Source organism: Sabethes cyaneus, chromosome 1 (assembly GCF_943734655.1).
Source record: "Sabethes cyaneus chromosome 1, idSabCyanKW18_F2, whole genome shotgun sequence".
Lineage (NCBI taxonomy): Eukaryota > Metazoa > Arthropoda > Insecta > Diptera > Culicidae > Sabethes > Sabethes cyaneus.
The window spans coordinates 26,041,159-26,062,085 of record NC_071353.1 but is presented as its reverse complement, the minus strand read 5'-3'; the positions used below and the strand labels follow the sequence as shown (position 1 = coordinate 26,062,085).

General features: G+C 43.3%; 1 protein-coding gene across 1 annotated transcript in view; it reads left to right on the top strand.

Annotated features, from left to right (window-relative positions):
- Nucleotides 1-19,947, top strand: part of LOC128735529 (proteoglycan Cow) — a 184,621-nt gene extending 164,674 nt beyond the window's left edge. Inside the window, exons 8-12 of the mRNA XM_053830014.1 lie at nucleotides 6,781-6,900; nucleotides 6,979-7,165; nucleotides 7,752-8,141; nucleotides 8,216-8,356; nucleotides 19,781-19,947. Coding sequence (XP_053685989.1) covers nucleotides 6,781-6,900; nucleotides 6,979-7,165; nucleotides 7,752-8,141; nucleotides 8,216-8,356; nucleotides 19,781-19,893 — 951 coding nt within the window. The 3' untranslated portion in view covers nucleotides 19,894-19,947. The remainder of the gene's footprint in view (nucleotides 1-6,780; nucleotides 6,901-6,978; nucleotides 7,166-7,751; nucleotides 8,142-8,215; nucleotides 8,357-19,780) is intronic.
- Nucleotides 19,948-20,927: the final 980 nt, after the last annotated feature.

The following is a 20,927-nucleotide window of genomic DNA, read 5'->3' as shown; positions in this document are numbered from 1 at the left end:
TCTGTTCTCGCGCGCGTGGCTCAAACATGTGTAGCCTTCTCTAAACTTTTTTAATTAATAATAATAACAATTTCAAATCCATCATCATCAGGGAACATGATAACTTACTATATCCACTAAATATACAAAAAATAAATAAATATACAATCTTCTTAAAAAATACAAAAAAATCGAATTGTGACTATAAAGTAGATTTTATGTGTGAAATACAAAGCCTTTTAAATTCCGCCATTGTTGCTGCACGTTTTATTTGTCTAGGCATCGAATTGAAATAGTTCATTCCTTTGTACAACAGAGAGTTCTGTGATCTTCCAAACAAAAAATTTGGTGTTCTTGCATCATTCGCGTTTCTAGTGTTGTACGAATGCAAATCACTTCCTCTTTCAATTCGATCACACAAATATCGAGGCAGCATCCCATTAAGAATTTTATATAGAAACACCATTGTCAAAAAATAAACTCTTTGCTTCACAGAAAGCCATTGCAATGCGTCCAGCATAATATATGAGGAAGTGTATCTATTACATCTTAAAATCAATCGCATAACTTTATTTTGCAAGCGCTGCAACTTCAATATTTGTGTATCGTTTGCGAGGAACAGGATGGATGAACAAAAATCTATATGTGGTGAAATGATAGACTTATATAAAAGAATTTTACTGCTAATCGTCAATTCATTTCTTAAACGGCACAAGACACCGTACTTTTTCGCCATTTTTTTGATGACATTGTCAATGTGAGGCTTAAAGGTTAACTTGTCATCAATGATTACTCCAAGATACTTTATTTCGTTTACGCGATCAATTGCCTCACCATCAATTTCAACATTTACGTTTGGTCTGGAGTTGGCCGAAATAATCAAATATTTTGTCTTGCTAATGTTGAGTTTAAGTTGTTTAAATTTTAGCCAATTCGATAGATAATGTAAATCTTGGTTTAAATGTGGTACAATTTCATTAGGATCCTTAGCCGCAATGAATAGAACAGTGTCGTCAGCAAATAAATTCATGTCACAGAACCGTAAAACTCGTTTCATGTCATTTATATACATGATAAACAAAAGAGGCCCTAATACACTTCCTTGCGGTACACCCAGTGTGTTAGCAAGGGAATCAGAATTCAAATTTTCAAAGCGAGTCTTCTGAGTTCTACCACATAAATAGCTTTCAAACCATTTATATGCTATCCCTGCAATACCAAATCGCTTCAAAGTTTGTAACAATATGGGCCTAGAAATTGTTTCGAAAGCGCGTTTTAGATCCAAAAATACAGCAAGAATAGTCTCTTTAGCTTCGATTTTTTTCTTTCCATTTTGCTAGTACCAGATTTAATGCAGTTTCACAAGAGTGTCCCTCTCGATAGCCTGATTGCTCTGGAATCAGCAAATGATTACACTTTAAGTAATTTATTAGCTGGCCTTTAACAATAAGTTCTAGAATTTTCTCTAATGTGTGCAATATGTTAATAGGACGGTACTCTTCGGCTTTATCCGTCCCATTAACTTTGGGAATAGGAATCACAATTGATTCTTTCCAAACCTTAGGCACGTGCCCTGTTTGCAACGATTCATTAACAAGGTCCAGCAAGTCGCGTCCAATGACATGAAAGCAATCTTGTATCACTTTTGCGTTGACATTGTCGATACCCGCCGATTTCTCTAAAGAAAAACAAATATCCTTCAACTCTGCAAAAGTAATAGGGCGAAATTCATCAAATCTGATATTATTAGAAATCGGCTGTATTATTTCGTGAGGTTCACTGACCAAGTCAATACTTTGATTGATCAGCTGAACACTATCAACGAAATAACTGTTAAATTTATTGGCTATTACTTGCGACGATTGTTCTTCTATACCGTTAAAAGTTATGGAGCGCGGGGAGTTATCTTTACATTTTATTAACTGTTTTAGAATTTTCCATAACTCTTTGCTGTTGTTTTGATGGTGATCAATCTTCCGTTGTATATAATCACATCGAGCCTTTTTCAAGGCACGTGAATATACGTTACGTGCGGCTGTGTATCTACTCCAATTATCATTATTATTATTTCTACGAAACTTCTTGTATTCTTTATCTCTTTCCCGTTTCAAACGTGTCAGATCTAAAGAGTACCAGTTGTTCGTATTATGTAGTTCCACATATTTTTCAATAACAAGCTTATTGGTACACTCTTTCAGCGTGTTGGTAAGAACAGCTGCTTTATGGTCCACATCACCAGTTATTGGAAGAAAATCCAAGCTTCTCGAAACAAGCTGAGACACTGCCTGCTTCGAATATCTATTCCAGCATTTTATCTTTACTTTATCGTCACGGGTTTGGTCATTCTCGATGGAAATAAAAATTGTCTCATGATCAGAAATCTTACAATCGGCCTCTGTAATAGAATGCACCATGTCAAAGTTAGAAAACACGTGATCAATTAGCGTTCGACTATGTCTGGAAATTCTAGTAAATTGGCAAACTGTTTGTCTTAAGTTGTAAAAATCTGCTAACTGCTTTAATTGATTCGAATTTTGTCCACTAAGCCAATCAATATTAAAGTCACCAGCTATAACAGCGTTTCCCAAATGGGGGTTCGCGAACCCCCGGGGGTACGCCAAAAATTTAGTTCGCTGCAGAATAGTATAGGGAATTCCGCCAGGGGGTTCGCGAACCAAAATAGGTTGGGAACCGCTGAGCTATAATATTTAGTTTATTTAGGTCTATGAAACTATCCCACCAGTTGTCTAAAATTTCTAAAAAGCGCTGGTCACTTGAACTAGGGGAATGATATATTATCCCGTAATTTCCCATCGTCATGCCTCTTTCAACTGAAATCCCTAGAAACCAATTATTCTCAACAGATTCGTTTGAACGAATGTTGAATTTAATTGATTCCCTGGCATAAATAGCAACACCACCAGTATGCCTGGAATGCGAAAGGCAAAAAGCAACTTTGTAACCCGGTATACTATATTGGTCAAAGGCATCAGCGTCCACTATATGAGTTTCAGCTAGTGCTACCAACATTGGACGTTTTATTTCTACAAGATGTCGCAAAGCAACATAATTTGCAGATAAACCAGCAATGTTCAGATAGACTATATCTAATTTCCTATCGCATTGCAATTTCTTTTGTTGCTATTTACTTGACAATATGTTGCTTTTTCTTTTTTCATACAGCCTCCGATAAACCGGACACTGTGAGCTAGATGCTGGATGTTTTACGTCCAAATTCATATTTAGTTCTTTATTCGATTTTATACAATTTACGCAATTGAACTCAGTTGAAGAGCAATCAGATGTCTTGTGCTTTCTACTACACTTTGAGCATGTTTCAGTATTAACACACTCCGTACTTTTGTGGCCAAATTCTCCACATTTAAAGCAACGCAAAACATTAACGGCCTCTTTAACAGGACACTTATCCCACCCGATGCTTACTTTACCAGCATTCATCAAGCTGTTATAAGTGTCTTTGTCAACTTCAATTACTATATTATATTTGTTATATTTGAAGCGTGGATTTTCGTATTGCGCAATCATTTTTACTTCACTACATTTTTACTTTACACACAACGAAAACATCGGAGGAATATTGATCACTCATTCCTACAATTTTAACCTTCGGTTTAGCAATTGTAGGAATAACAGCGTTAAACTTTTCACCCAAGTTGCTTTGAATGTCATTTTTCACGACTTCAATGTCATCCCCTATTGCACACTCAGCAATAATCGAACCATTTTTCCCGTTTCTAAAGTTACTAATTTTGTGTTTTTTTGGATCTAAATTTCTTTTCACAAAACCTCTCGTATCTTCACTAGATTGAGAAGACTCGACCGGTTTTATCACAATGACTGATCGAGCTTTGCGGTTCTCTTTTTTCTGTACCTTATTCGATTTATTTCCAGCTGATCCCGCTAAAACACTCGCGTAAGTTTTATTATTGCTCGAAAAAACCTCGTCATCATTGTCAACAATCGGTTTATCGCGACTAATCAACATTTTCTTGCTGGGATTTGAGTCCGATTCAGAGTGAACCGTTCTCTCATTTCGCGACCTTTTTCTATTCATTGAAGCAACATTTCTATCCCGATCGATATTATCAAATATAGCTTTTTTGAAATCATCTAGTTTTTTGGCCACACTGGATTCAATGCTTGCCATACTCTCACGAAGCGAGTTACTGATAGATTTCAAAATACTATCAATACCGTTAGAAATTGCGTTGTTTATTTGGTTTTCAATTCCACTTTCGTTGTGTGCAAGTGACTGAGAGACAGATGATAATGTATCCATCATCGCAGTCAACTCACCACGAAAAGCGTCATCTTTACCACCGTCATCTCGGGCTGATAAACACGATCCACATTTAAATACAATATTTTCATTGTCATTCACAATTTTCGCTGCTATCTTGGTTAGTGGCGTACAAGCTCTGCAAAATACAGATTTGCATTTGCCAACACAAGCAACAGGATCATCGCTGGCCCGAATAACATTACCACATTTTGCACACTCCATGCCGACTTCCATACACACGCACGCCGGCTGGACTCGTCCAGCAGCAACGGCAGGCACTCAAGGCAGTGAACAATAAAAAAAACGCAACAATGAAATTTCAAGCAGCCGCCGGCCGTAGCGTCTACTTGCATAGGCGCTATGTGCGGCGCTGGTTTAGAAATAAATCGTTCAAAAAACAAGATAAATGAAAAGCATGCAATGAAACTTTTACTTATCTGTCGATGTCACTAAATATGCCGTCGGATCACTAGCAATAGATCACCAATTGCACTTGATTTCACACAAAAAATTTACTTTTAAACTAGACACAAATGATACGCAAGCTACCATGTTCACCATATCATCAAAGGAAAGGATTGATGCATCCGACCTGTGAATTTCTATCCCCGATGACCCTACTAACACAGTTGTTAGAAACCAGTTGTGGCAACCGATAAATGACTAATTTTTGTCATAACTAAGTTGCTACAACCAGAATTGCCAAAAGTGTGCTGCTTGGGGACCTTTATGTCCTGTCATGTCCTTGGCACTTTTCATATGTCCTTTCGAGAAGATCGTAGAATTCCTTTTTCACGGTATCGGGTTTACAACGTTAATCTCCTTCATCGAAAAAGGACGGCAAGTCGATGCGCTTCATATTGACTTCAGCAAGGCCTTCGACAGGGTTCAACATGTGTTCACTTTTGACAAAATGAGATGCTTGAGATTGGCGAACTGAGTTATTCAGTGAATGCTGTCCTACTTAACCGATTGCTCAGCCTCAGACATTAACGGTGTAGGCTCGTCTAGTTTAATGATACCATCGGGCGTTCCTCAAGGCAGCCGCCTTGTGCACTGAATTTTTATTCTCTTCATTAACGATCTGTCCAGTAGACCGCGTTATTCTAAGCTTCGTAGACGATTTAAAGGTATAACTTACTAGATAAAAAATTTAAAGGTATTACTTTACGCTTAGCAAGTAACTCTATGAAATATCCTTCTTGCTGAAAAACTTTATCATACTCCAGTAAATGTCTTAGGATGAGAAGCAAGTACGGGATTAGTCACGTATTTGTGCTATAAACCTTCAATTGCAAAGCCCTCCCAACTAATTGTAATTGAAATGCAAATTTGCAAAAAATAAAACTGTATTCCTGTATTGTAACTATCTAATTACCTACAGAGAAATATGACACCACTTCCAATTCAACTCCTGCAAACTGCAATTCAGTTCCATGTCGTTCGAGCAAGAACAAAAAAACGGTGAATCCTTCATGCTGCATCCATTAGGAACGGACATTTTACTCCAGCACCGGTCGGTTCCCTACCGGCCCGACCGTGCTTGCTACCGACCGGCAATCACGTTATCAGAGCTTTTTGCCATTTTCCCGGCGTCGTTGATTTCGGCAAACAAGAACCCTTAATTGAACGATTAATTTACGTAATTGCATTGCTGATACCATCGCAAGTCTGCATTCCGCCGGACGTCCAATGTCGTTCACCTTTGTGGGCATTATTTCACTTCTCTTTCAAATCGTGATAACGAACAAGTTAACTTCCACCCGCAAGAGTCCAGTCTGGTCAAGTTCAGAAAAGCGTGGAACAAGATAAAATCTGAACTGAACATTCACATTTTCAAAGCTCTTTCGGCAGAGAAATGGATTTCTGCTTGAACCGATAAACTTAAAGTTCACGTCACTGAAACTGATAAGTTTTCTCGAACGGTGGAATGTCAATCTGCAGCGCAGTACAAGGTTGAGTGCTTTTCTTATCCTGAACTAAATAAAAAGTTTGATTGTTATCCAGAAAACTTATAACGAGAGAACTATACAAAAGAGGAGTGTCGAAGCAGTTTGTGCAGAAATAGGCATGAAACTGAAAACTTTTACCAACACTCAACACCGTTAGCAAACGGTTTTGTGGATTATTCTAGTTCCTTCAAGATTTAGTATAGGTTGTATGCACCTTAAAAAAAATTAATTTTTGATATATTTATTTATGTTTCTAAATATAAAAAAACATCTAAACTAACAACGATAGATGAAAATAGTCTTATCTAAGTATAGTCATTTCCAATTCAATTTCCATTTCCATTAAGTAAAGGTGAGTTTCTATTCAAACAAACCCGTTTATCAGCCAGTCAGCAATTAATTGTTTTTCCCCATGGTGATAAAGTTGAACCGCTTTAGTCGGTACGTTTATTCAAAGCTTGAATAGAGAAAAAAAGTATTTAAAAGAGTGCACTGCAGGGATCACCCTTTTATAGCTATATTTTGCCTCTTTTTTCTATGTTGCAGAAGGAAGAAAAGAACCGACACTTCAATCACGTCAACTCGCAGTACACTTTCACACCGGAGGACATAAAGTATGACAACAAGCACTACAAGTATATCAAGTACACCACCTACAAGGGCAAGGTAAGTACGAAAGCAGCAGGAGCTTATGCTGAGCATGAATTGTTCAACACTCTCCTTTTCAATCGCATCTCAATGCAGTCGCGTCAGCAGCAGCAGCAGCAGCAGTACAACCCATACGGAGGCATCTCATCGTCTGGCTTGACCGGAACGTCCGGCTCTTCGTCCATATCACGAACCAACGAGGATAAACATAAAATCCGTGGCTACAATGAAGTGCTAGACAAACCGGTTAGCAAATCGCCCAAGTCCACCAACAACGCAGCACGTAAGTATCGAATAATTTACAAAGAGCTTTGTTCTTTACGGTTAGGCGATCGACACACGGAGCCTCACGCCACACGCCTGCAAACGAGCAAGTTATAAGAAGACGCCACACGACGCGGGTAGTTTCGTGTGAATGAATGAGAAAATTGTAGGCAAGTTGCCTATATTCCGGCGTTTGACAACCTATTTCTGCCGCGTGGCGTGTGACGTGTGGCGTGCAGCTTCGTATGTAAACCGCTCTTGAATGTATTGATAATTTTATCACAAATTTTTTTATTATAATCTATTTCGTTATTTCACAATTTTACTTTGCATCACAATTTTCACCTAGAAGTTAGACTACTTAGTTTCTGCTAAATGTTTGTGCGGAATTACAAATTACTTAAAATCAGACTATCCGAAGCAACGAAAGCCAACATTGTGGATACGTTCCTACTTGATTATCCAACCATCAAGACCATACGTGCTAATGTAGTAGTTAATATCCCCCCTCTCACCCGCATCATCAGCACGGCATGCAAATTTAGTTGATTAATTCATTCCACATGCTCAATAAATTTTCCAACCTTACACTTCGCGGCGGCCAGGCTATCCGACAAAATCGATCGAATGTAAACCACAGCAGCTAACCGCGATTGGAAATCGGCTGCTGGATTGGTTCTCGGTTATAATGGCCGACAGCAAAAAACGTCGTCAGCACCAGCAGCAGAAGAACAAAGTACACTTCCCGGCCGCCTGCAAGTTGGAGGCCCGCTGGATGTTTGGCCATCTCGATTTGAACAACGACGGTGAACTTTCGTCGCAGGAGCTGTACGATTTGGAGCACGACCAGAACGAGCGCTGCATCAAACCATTTATCGATACCTGTGATCTGGACCAGGACAACACGATTGATCCGCGCGAATGGTGCCGATGCTTCGAGAAAACCGACCGACCGTGTGCCGCTGTTCGACGGCGATTGGGCAACGATTTGAGCGGTAGGTTTCGAACGTACAAGCAATGTTTTTCTAAAAATACCTTTTTTTAACATGTATCATTCTTCCACTTTCAGGATCAGGATACGCTCCCGATTGCGACAGCCAAGGATTCTACAAACCGACCCAGTGCCATCAAGCGGTCGGCGTGTGCTGGTGTGTAGACGAGCATGGGGTTGAGTTTGCCAACACGCGCACTCGCGGAAAACCAAACTGCGGTAGGTGGCAATAATAAATTTCTACGTCCTTGCAAAATGAAGCTGATACTGAATATTTATGCGTTTCATATGTTTATGAAACCATTTGTACTAAAGACAGCAAATTATATAGATATTGTTGAATCGCTCGTTTTGTTGTGATAGTTCTTTCGAAATTGGTTAGCTTTATCGCAGTACTTGCACGTGTCCAGTTGTTCTAGTTTTTCGCGATGTCTACTCTGCTTCTGACGCTTGCTTTTTTAGCTTTAGCATCGTATTCAATCCTGATCGCCGGCACTGATCGTTTAGGCCGGCAAACCCGTGCGGTCGCACAGAGCCTCGGGGGGGCCTCGCACTTGGTGATGAGAAAAATGTTAAAAAGGGTAGTGGACAATCTCTGGCTGCACACAACACAATTTGCTGTTCTGAAATATTTGAATGATTTCAATTGCTTCATTTTTCCTTCTATTTTATTTTATTTAAATTTGGAATGGATCGTAACATACTTACTTACTTAGGTGGCTTGCCGTCCTAAGACAAAGCCTGTTGAACAAAATTTCTCCATGTAACTCGGTTGAGGGCTACCGCTCTCCAATTCCTCGGACACCGAGTACTCTCCGCCAGATCTCGCTCCACCTGGTCTAACCATCTTGCTCGCTGCGCTCCTGGTCGTCTTGTTCCTACCGGATTTGAGGCGAACACCATCTTTGCAGGGTAGTTGTCCGGCATTCTTGCAACATGCCCTGCCCATCGCATCCGTCCAGCTTTAGCCACCTTCTGGATACTGGGTTCGCCATAGAGCTGTGCGAGTTCATGGTTCATCCTCCGCCTCCATACTCCGTTCTCCTGTACGCCGCCGAAGATCGTTCTTAGCACTCGTCGTTCGAAAACTCCGAGCACTCGCAGGTCCTCCTCGAGCATTGTCCATGTTTCATGCCCGTAGAGAACAACCGGTCTAATAAGCGTCTTGTACAGGGTGCACTTTGTACGGGGACTTAGTCTGCTCGACCGCAATTGCTTGTGAAGCCCATAGTAAGCACGACTTCCGCTGATAATACGCCTCCGAATCTCACGGCTGGTATCATTGTCCGCCGTTACCAGTGAGCCAAGGTAGACAAATTCATCGACTACCTCAAACTCATCGCCGTCGATCAATATACTACTGCCCAAGCGGTGTCGTTCGGCCTCGGTTCCGCTGGCCAGCATGTACTTTGTTTTAGACGTATTTACCTTTAACCCAATCTTTTCTGCTTCGCGCTTTAGTCTGGTGTACTGTTCAGCCACCGCCACCGATGTTCTGCCGATAATATCCATGTCATCGGCAAAGCAGACGAATTGACTAGATTTGTTGAATATCGTGCCCCGCGTGTTGATATCCGCTCGGTTCATTACACCTTGTAGTGCTATGTTGAACAGCAGGCATGAAAGACCATCACCTTGACGAAGCCCTCTGTGTGATTGGAATGAACTTGACAATCCACCCGAAATCCGAACACAGCACTGCGTACCATCCATCGTAGATTTAATCAGTTTGATGAGCTTCCTGGGGAAGCTGTTCTCGTCCATGATTTTCCATAGCTCTTTCCGGTCGATGGTATCATATGCAGCTTTGAAGTCAACGAATAAATGATGCGTGGGAACTCTGTATTCACGGCCCTTTTGGAGGATTTGCCGCAGTGTAAATATTTGATCCGTTGTAGACCGACCTTCGACGAAGCCGGCTTGATAACTTCCCACAAATCTATTCGCAATTGGTGATAAACGGCGGAAAATGATTTGGGACAGCACTTTGTAAGCGGCATTGAGAACGGTGATCGCTCGATAGTTCTCACAGTCCAACTTGTCGCCCTTTTTATAGATCGGGCAGATAACCCCATCTTTCCACTCCTCCGGTAGCTGTTCCGTATCCCAAATTCTAACAATTAGTCGGTGCAGACAAACGGCCAGCTTTTCTGGTCCCATTTTAATAAGCTCCGCTCCGATGCCATCTTTTCCAGCTGACTTGTTGTTCCTTAGCTGCATGATGGCCTCCTTAACTTCGCCTATCGTTGGGGTTGGCACCTCTTCCCCGTTTGTTGCACCGTCGAAATCGCTTTCCCCGCCGCCATGGTTTTCCGCCTGGGCGCCATTCAGGTGTTCGTCGAAGTGCTGCTTCCACCTATCCGTTACCTCACGATCGTCCGTCAGAATACTGCCAGTCTTATCCCGACACATTTCGGCTCGCGGCACAAAGCCTTTGCGGGATCCGTTCAGTTTCTGGTAGAACTTCCGCGTTTCATGAGAACGATGCAGCCGCTCCAACTCTGCATATTCCTGCTCTTCCAGGTTGCGCTTTTTCTCCCGAAAGATTTGGTTTCGCTGCATCTTCTTCTGTTTGTGTCTTTCCACGTTCTGACGTGTGGCACTGCGCATCTTGGCCGCCCGCGCAGCGTTCTCCTCATCCATCACCCTCCTACATTCATCGTCAAACCAATCGTTCCGCTGATTCCGGGCCACATGCCCGATGGAGCTCTCCGCTACACTGCTGATGGCTGTTTTGATAGTGTTCCAACAGTCCTCAAGAGGGGCTTCGTCCAGCTCGTCCTCTTCCGGCAGTGCAGCTTCGAGTGAATGCGCGTAGTTTGCGGCGACGTCTGGCTGCTTCAGCCGCGCGAGATCTAACCGAGGCTGGCGTCGGTACCGAATGTTGTTCACAACGGAGAGTCTTGGGCGCATCTTAACCAGCACTAGGTAGTGGTCCGAGTCAACGTTAGCGCTTCGATAGGATCTGACGTCGATAATGTCTGAGAAGTGCCGACTGTCGATCAAAACGTGGTCGATCTGTGATTCTGTCTGATTTGGTGACCTCCAGGTGTACTTATGGTGGATTCTGTGCTGGAAAAAGGTACTACGTACGGCCATATTCTTGGAGGCGGCAAAGTCGATAAGTCTTAGGCCCATTTCATTGGTTCGCTGGTGTGCACTGAACCTTCCAATCACCGGTTTGTATTCCTCCTCCTGGCCGACCTGAGCATTGAAATCCCCGATGACGATCTTGATATCATGTTTTGGGCAGCGGTCGTATTCACTCTCCAACTGCGCGTAGAATTCATCCTTGTCGTCATCGGTACTTCTGAGGTGAGGGCTGTGCACGTTGATGATGCTTATGTTGAAGAATCGGCCCTTAATTCTCAACCTGCACATTCGAGGATTGATTGGCCACCACCCAATCACCCGTTTCCGCATCTCGCCCATCACTATGAAAGCTGTACCCAGCTCGTGTGTGTTGCCGCAGCTCTGGTAGATGGTATGTCCATCTCTGAACGTACGTACCGTTGAGCTCTTCCAGCACACCTCCTGCAGCGCTACGACGTCGAACTTGCGGCTCTTCAATACGTCGGAGAGCACTCGAGTGCTCCCTTGGAAGTTGAGAGATCGGCAGTTCCACGTCCCGAGTTTCCAATCCATAGTCCTTTTTCGTCGCGTGGGTCTATTCCGATTGTTCCAGTAAGAATATATTTGTTCTTCGTTCCATGCTTTAGTATTTTTCGTGGTGACGGCTTGCAAAGCCTGCTACACCAACCCCCTGTTTCGCCGGAGGGCCAACGAAGCTCGAAAGAGCCCTCCTTTCCTGTCAGCATACGACCTTGGCTTCCACCGGGGTTGGTTACCCGATCTCCACCAAAGTTGCTCGTATCCCGGCTGGTACCACGAGGCGGTAGGAATAGGAGTTGCTGAATAAGAGGCTATGAACCACTGTAGGGTCTATTTTATGCCTACACGTGCACAAGGCACCGACGGTACGCATTATTCAGCCGTTTACCAGCCGGATCGTAACATAATGTGTCTCACGACTCGGCTCCGTTTGCACGCTGATTATTTATGGAGCCTTCAATAAAATGGGCACTTAGCTCTTTTGAAGCAATGAACCCATTTTTTTACAGAAAATGGGCGATGTTGTAATGTCTGAGCTCATCAACCTTTTTCGAGCAAGTTTCGCTATGGGACATAACCGGGCGAATAGGCAAAAAGTAGAGGTGGTAGAAAGATAAAATGAAGAAAACCATGCATAGGGCTTTCAGACAAATAAGTCTGACATCGACGCTTCATAAGTTGCTGAAGAAAATCACAGAGCTCCCCGTTACATGGAATTCAACACACATACCAGCACAGCAAATCTATGGAAACCGCACCACACTATGTAGTGACGTTAATTGAGAAATCACTTAAATATCAGGAGGCGGCACTTTGTGCTTTACTTGATATTGATAGAGCTTTCGATTACACGTCCTTTGTTTCAATTATTACGGCTTCAAGCTGCTTTCGAGCAGGAAAATCACAGCATCATTGGAAGATATGTCGGTCATTATCTCGGGGATCAAACACGAGGACACAAGAAGTTCTCTCCTCCTTGCTTTGAACACTGGTGATCGACGCACTCCTTCACAAGATATCGCAGTTTTCGGTTATGAAACTATTGCTCAGGCCATCGACGTAGAATTTATCGCCAGAGGAAAATTTGACACAGTACTGTCAAGTTGTTTGTTAGGAGCTCTAAATACCACCATGTTTTGATGCTTACAAAACGGACTCAAACCCCACCAAACAATCGTTATCATTCACTAAGTGAAGAAAACATACTATCACTTGCCCTATACCCTTCAAGCACTCGTCTCCATTCAACTCGGTCTCGGTGAGCAGCGTCACGGATTCAAGTCCATAAAGAACTACCGGTCTAATAAGAGTTTTGTACATTGTTAGCTTCGTGCGGCGGCGTGCGCTTCCTGATCATAGCGTTTTACGAAGGGCAAAGTAGGCCCATTTTCCCGCCTGGATGCGCCGCTGGATCTCCTTACTAGTGTTGTTATCCGCGGTCACCAGCGATCCCGAATACACGAACTCCTCTACCACTTCTAGTTCGTCGCCGTCAACGGTTGCCGTCCGTGGGAGGCGCGCGTTTGTTTCCTTTGAGCCTCTTCCTTTCATGTATTTGGTCTTCGACGCATTTATTTTTAGCCCAATTCTTCTAGACTCCGCTTTCAGTCTGCTGTAGATTGCCTCCGCCGTCGCAAAGTTCCTGGCTATGATATGGAAGTCATCTGCAAAGCCTAGAAGTTGGCTACCCTTGGTAAAAATCGTGCCTCTTGTTTCGATGCCCGGTCGTCGGATCACCCCCTCAACAGCGATGTTGAACAGTATGCAGGATAATCCGTCACCTTGTCTCAGCCTTCGCCGCGTCTCGAAAGGACTCGAGAGTGTCCCAGAGATGCGTACGAAACACATCACTCGATCCAATGTAGCTCTGATCAGTCGCGTCAGTTTGTCCGGAAAACCGTGTTCGTGCATTATCTGCCATAGCTTGTCTCGATCGACTGTATCGTATGCTGCTTTGAAATTAATAAAGATGCGTGATGCGTGGGCACGTTGTACTCCCGACATTTCTGCAAGATCTGTCGGATAGTAAAAATTTGATCCGTAATTGCGCGAACCACCATGAAACCCGGCTGATAATTCCCTACGAAACCTTGTGCTATCGGTGACAACCGGCGTAACACGATCTGGGAGAGTATCTTGTTGGCGACGTTTACCAACGTTATACCACGATAGTTGCAGCAGTCTAGCCGATCACCATTTTTGTAGCTGGGAGAAACCACTCCTTCCATCCATTCCTCCGGTAGCTTTTCCTCCTCCCAAATCCTAGAAATAACCCAGTGTAGAACCTTTACTAGCGTTTCTCCGCCATGTTTATAGCGCTCTGCCGGTAGACGGTCCTTCCCAGCGGCTTTATTGGTCTTCAGCAGCCCGATTTCTCGTTTGACTTCTTGGAGATCAGGTGCTAGGACATTACTATCTTCTATGGGCGCTCCTAGGTTAATTTCCGTTCCGCCTCCTTTTGCGATTTCGCCATTGAGGTGTTCATCGAAGAACTGCTTCCATCTGTCGACCACCTCGCGCTCGTCCCTACACATGTCAGGTTTCGGTGTGTAGCCCTTCCGAGTTTGGTTCACCTTCTCATAAAACTGGCACGCGTCATTAGCTCGGAATAGTTGCTCTAATTCTTCACGATCTCTGTCCTCCTTCTGGCGCTTTTTCCTCCTCAGGATCGTTGTCAACTGGTTTCTAGCTACAGTAACTAAAAATTACTCAACTTAACTGCTAGTGAACTACGCATAATCACGGGACTGCTAACCGGACACTGTCCTGCTCTTCTCATTTAAAGAATATCGGATAATACCGGAACATGCCGCTTTTGCAACTGCGAACATGAAAGTTCAGCGCATCTTTCCTGCAATTACGGGACTCCTGTTGTGCCGAATTGGGGCACAAGATTAGAACTATCTGGCTCATCTCCATCAATGGGTATGAGCGGTCCAAAGTCTGCCTCAAAAGATGATCATCAAAACTGTCACAGTGACCTTTCAATCTAATGTCCTTGTAGCATACTCAAAAAATCTTCGCTGCTTAACCTGCACAGGGCCTCGCGTGTTGTAACGCCGGCTCTGTCCGTGTTCTTCGATACTTGGTCAAATCGTCCCTCGTGGCAATGCCTAGATAGTTTTCCAAGCACTTTTTTCTTCACCGCCTCTCTCACGGTTATGCGTACCCTGCCTAATCCATCTTCCAGCGTCGAAGCACCTCTACAGCGGAAGGCAGAGCACCATCCAGTAGGCCCGCGTAGTTCTCCGTAGCTTGCGGGTTATACAATTGCTGAATATTTAACCAAGAAGGACGGCTGTTCATTAGTCAAGTGATCTCCAAGTTGCATTGAGGATATCTAAGTGGATAAGAAAGTGCGCCCAATCACCAGATCTCGAGAACCTGCAAAACCATCGGTCGTGTCTTGTCTCGTTGATTACCTTCCGATCCATCACGCGATCCGGCATTCTGCCCAGTACTACAAAGTTCGCTCTTAGCTTGTTTGATGCAAGGCCACTCCTGTAAAATTGGGCCTTTCCCTTACGCATCTAACGTACCTTCTCGCTTTTGCTGCAGATCTTCTACAGTGTCGTCACTCATGAAACTCGGGATCTACAGTTTCAGGTACCAAGTTTCCATTAAAGGTCCTTACTCCGTTGCTTGGGCTCATGACGAACGCACCGAGTCGAATTTTCTCGAATGTTTGTCGTTGTTTGCTGTAGGTGTTTCTTGACTTTAACAGCAACACGTTATTGAATTCAGCCGCCCGGTCAGACGCTGTCGTGAGCTGCTCCCAACATGGAATGCAGTCGCTCGCTAGGTTGAAGAAGCGATATTCTGTCTTGTTGTGAATTCACCATCGAGAGCTGCCCATTTACGTAGGAACAGACGGTTAAGGGCAGCAAAACTATTCTTCGTGCCAACATCACTCAGCATTCACAAAAGTGCACCTTTCCCTGTGTTGCTGTTCTTTTAGTATTTAAATAATTGATTACGTGTTACTGAAGTATCTGATACACAGTCGTTGTCCTTCTTATTACTGTTGGGAACACTGGCAATCCAAACCCAAAAGTTACCACAGGGCTCGCCGTTGCCAGGTAACTGTCATCCGGGTCCACGTCACAAGTGTCAGTACTCATGAAGTGGACGCGACAGACAGACTGTTGTTTACATGCAAGCGGTACGAAACAAATAATAATAATTGGATATGATTTTTTCACCACGTTATTTACCTGACCTCGATCGGATCAGTATTTTCTGATATGTTTAGGATACAAGTTCAAGTCTATTGGACTCTAAACAAACATCGCGTGCAATATAGCAACACCGCATGCTGTGCCATTAAAGCTGTCTGGCTGTCTTTGACAGTTCGATCGCACAAAACGAAGAATTGTCATTTCCGACAATGAGCCAGCACCACGTTTTAATGTGTTGTGTTTAATAAAGTATTTTATAGTTCGAAACGTAGTAAATTGTATGTTTTTATATGTTTAACACACCACCCCGTCTCGTTATGACAGTGGTAACGAGAACGCGAGTGTCGTGAGTGTTTTTTCGTCGGAATTCTCGCGTAGGAAAAACGAGATCAAATTCTAACCACGACGCCGCCGCTGAACAAAAGAAAGCGCATCAGCAAAAAAATGGACGATCAGAGGCAGCCGAATAATCAGGGGAACCAGGGAAACGGTTTGCTCGGTCAAAATCTGCATCCGGGAGCCAATCCACCCAGTCAGAACCAGCAGGCAATGTTTCCCCCGGGATATCAGCAGATGCTTTCATCGTCCAAACTTTGCAGCAGCTCCAGCAACAACAGGCAGCTTCTCCCGCACGGCCTGAATCTGCCCACCAGCAGTAGAGTTTTCTGCAACAGTAGGAGGCACTTTTCCGAAACCGAGTTCCAAGTTCCAGTTTGATCCTGAGAACCAGTATACCGTTGCTGCCTGGTATGCCCGCTACGAGGACCTTTTCACCAAAAATGCACAGAGACCGGTCCCGGGATCCCGGTCTACACAACCAACCAGCTCCAACGTGGGGCCCTCACTCTGCTCAACTACGATTTATCCATGGAATACATCTCAAATAACAAGTTCGGGAACGCCAATGTGTTGTCCAGGCTCCAGTTATGTGTACTGGCCGGGACTAGATGAGGAGATTTCCCGTTTTGTCAAGGCTTGCCAGCACTGTGCAGTGGCTGCACGGTCTTCGCCAAAGGTTACTCCTGAAGCATGACCGTCCACAACCGCCCCATGGCAGCGCAGACATTGATCGGTCCCACATAGGGTTGGGAGTACCGACACTATTTTTGAGAACCGGTATGTCGGTACTGGGAGCATCAGTACCGGTAGTACTGGTTCCAGTACCGGTAGTACCGGTTCCAGTACTGGTACCCATATGTGTTGAAGAATTATAAACTTTATTTATAGCAAAAACCGAAAATACTCATTTATTTATTTCAACAGTAGGAGTAGCAGTAGAGTCGTTGCACTAACCCCGTAATTGTCCTGTACTCTAACAACCGGCTGTGAAGTCTGTCGATAAAGAAGGGCCAAATTTTAAAAAATACGTTTGAGCCCAAAGCTTTGCTTTTTTCCGTCTTCGAGATTCGACTTTAAGATGCACAGAATCCATTACAAATTTGAGAGTGTACCTTTGCTTATGGAAGATATACGAGCACTTGCCTCATCTGAATGAAAGGTATTCCGGACTATTATAAGCGGAAAACCGAAAGTGGCGTAGGCTCAAGCAAGTACTGCAGACATTACTTAGAGAGCTTTCCATCGTACACCTGGCGAATATCAGAAAGCTACGGAATTTCCCTGGCATAAGGAATAGAGGGGCCCAACGCGCTAGACCCAATGGTCCAATGGCTCGACTAGGTTGAAACCGATTTGAGAATTTGTCGATACGCTCAACGAATTTGCCCAACTTAACGTAAAAGGTATTGAAGGCATCAAAAACATAACCAAAGGTTTGCCTGTCAAGGGAAAATTGAAGGAAACCGATTTATTTGTTATCATGGCGTAATCGAATTCGTTGAAACTCGAACTGCCTTGAAGTACTGAATTTAATCTATCTTTATCACTCTTCGTCTCTTTACTAATGAATGGTTTCTGTTTATGATAATCAAGGTTAATAATGATGAACATTATGGAATGGAATTTCCTTGACAAACCAAACTACTGGGCTGATTCTTTTGTTGTGTAGTCGGTCAGTAAACTTCAAAAAAGGCTATCTAGGTGTAGCGGTTAGCATTTTCGCCGAGGACCTGGGTTCAAATCCCAACCCTGTAGAAGTCAAGAGTGACTATTATCGAAACAAAAAACGTCGTTTATATTACAAAGTTATCAGGGATGATTATCAGTTTTATTTCTGCTGCAACGTATATGAATTTCAGCATCAGCGCCTGGAACCGAAAATACCGGTATTTTCGCATGCCAGTACCGGTATTTCGGTACCGGAAAATCGGTCGGTAGTACCGGTATTACCGGTTCCGGTACTCCCGGTATCCCAACCCTAGTCCCACATCAACCAGCTTCGGGCCCGAACTCCATCAGGACCAGATATTGTGCAGACGAATAAGTCATCGAAGCAGTTACCAATCAACATTCTACTTACCATACCTTTCATCACCTGTGTTGGCATTTACGTCGTTACCACCCGAATCACCAAGGTCACCGGTAGGTCAGCCCGTGGCCTCCAGCATTCAACAACAGAATCTCTAATCAACTCATCTCGTCCAGCGCTCGTTTAGTTATCGCAACCGAAGATCGCATCAATGGTTCCAGGCGTACCGTAGGTATTAAGGAGGGAGATATTGGGACAACTGGCAATCCAAATCCAGAAGTTACCACAAAGCTCACCTTAGCAGGTTACTGTCATTCGGGTTGACGTCGTATGTGTCAGTATTCATGAAGTGGTCGCTTCAGACAGACCGTTTGTTTTCTTTTCATTCCCGACAATGAGCAAGCACCACGTCGTCGTGGGGCCTCTCTGTTGCTGGTTCCGGTGGGGTTGTTGAAGAGAACCGTTTTCATCGTACTGCCGTGTGGCATCCTTGCGACGTGTGCAGCCCACCGTAGCCTGCCGACATTCGCCAGATGTGCGATGGGAATCTCTCCAAGTAGTGCCTTGATCCGTCATCCGTCACTCTTCACTTTCAGTATGTACTCCGCCAAATAACGTCCGCAACACCTTTCGCTCGAACACGGCAAGGGGGCGTATGTACTCGGTGAGCAACAACACAGCTTCAAGTCCATAACCGGTCTAATAAGGGTTTTGCACATTGTCAATTACGTACGGCGGCGAATGTTTGTTGATCGTAACGTTTTGCAAAGGGCAAAGTAGGCTCGACTTCCCGCTTGAATGCGCCGTTGGACCTCCTTATTATTATTGGCTATGATATCAAAGTCATCTGCAAAGTCACCCCCTCAAAGGCGATGTTGAACAGCATGCAGGATAAGCCGTCATCTTGTCACAACCCTCACCAAGTCTCGAAGAGACCCAAGAGTGTCTGATCCAACGTGTCAGTTTATCCAGAAGCTCACAATCCACGATCTATCTGCTCGATCGACTGTATCGTATGCTGCTTTAAAATTAATAAAGATGTGATGTATGGATGCATTATACTCCCGAAATTTCTGCCTGTCAAATGACAAAAATTGAGTCTATAGAGGCGCGGCTCCCATAAAATCCGCCTAATAATTCCCTACGAAACCTTGTGCTATCCGCGACAGTCGACGGAACAGGATCTGAGTGAGTAGCTTGCAGATAGTGGCTTCGTTTGTCTTCAGCAACCCAACTTCTCGTTTAAATTCTTGGAGATCAGGTGCTGGGACATTACTATCTTCCATTAGCACTCCTAGGCTAACTCTGGTAAATCATCTGGTAAATGCATCCACCTGTCGACCACTTCGCATATCGCAGCCATGTCCTGGATTTCGTTTTTCACCTTTTTGTCAATTTCATCTATTTTGAATAGTTTATTTAAAGTGATAAAATTCTTATTGATTCCGGCCTATAAAACGTTTTTTTTATTTTCATGCCCACCAGATGAGATTATCAACAATGCCAGCACGCTATCCACCGACGACGATGACGCCGAAGATTCCGAGGATGATGACGACAGCCAGGAGGGCAGCGCCGATCGTTTGCTAGTTTTCTAAGATGCGCAAGAGAAAACGACAACAGCAAAAAAATACTTCATTCCGACAGAACAGCACAGGCTAAATCAATTTTCCCATTTTTAAGATATACCCATCATTGAACAACAGAAAACGGCGCCCAATTTGTTGATTTCTGTTGAACGCAGGTATTTACGAAGCAATTTTTATTTCTATTTCCGGCGCTGTATTCTGGACCAAATCGGACTTAGTAATCTTTTATCGCCATCATTCCGCAGTGAAAATAAAACTAAATGAAAACGAACTTTTATGTGACTGTTGTGACGGTACTTTCGATTCTAAAATAACCAATTAACCTAACTTGTGTGACGATATTTTCTTTTCGACCAAAATATTTCCATTTGTATACCTTTTTAGGCCATGTGATGTTTGAAACAAAAGCAAATCCCCGTCCTCTATTAGCATCGTAAATGTTCTTCATTGTTATTACGTTTGTACTTCCGTATGAATAATTACCTAAGACACTAAATAAAATGTGACTAACTCGTAAAAACATCTGTCCTCCTTAAGAAATAAGAGAAAAAAAAAGTTTGATTTCGTCATTGAACACATGAGTGAGTTTTATGTATCGAGAATAGGAAAGAGCTAAATTTCACACAAAAGAGCAAAGATCTAGCTATATTTGACGCTTTTGTACGGCCAGTAGCCAGGCAAAATGTTCACAAAGTCATGTAACTTAAATTTCAAATCATTAAACACCTACTAGAGATAGCATATTTCTAACCTGAGAAAGAAACGCAGTATGAGATTTTGCTTGCCTCTTTTCACATGGAGTGAGATGCGGCCGCAATACCCAATAAATTGTTCGGCACCGTTATGTTTTATTATTTACTATTTTTTACCATTCCATATAATGCCAATCTGTCTGGTTGATAAGAATAATACAGTATACAAATGTTTGTTTTAACGGTTCAATCATTGAAAATAGAAAAAGTTGGGCAAATGCAACATACATACATACTAGTAAACACTGTGACATTCTCTACTGACATACAAGAAGCGTAAAATATTGTTGT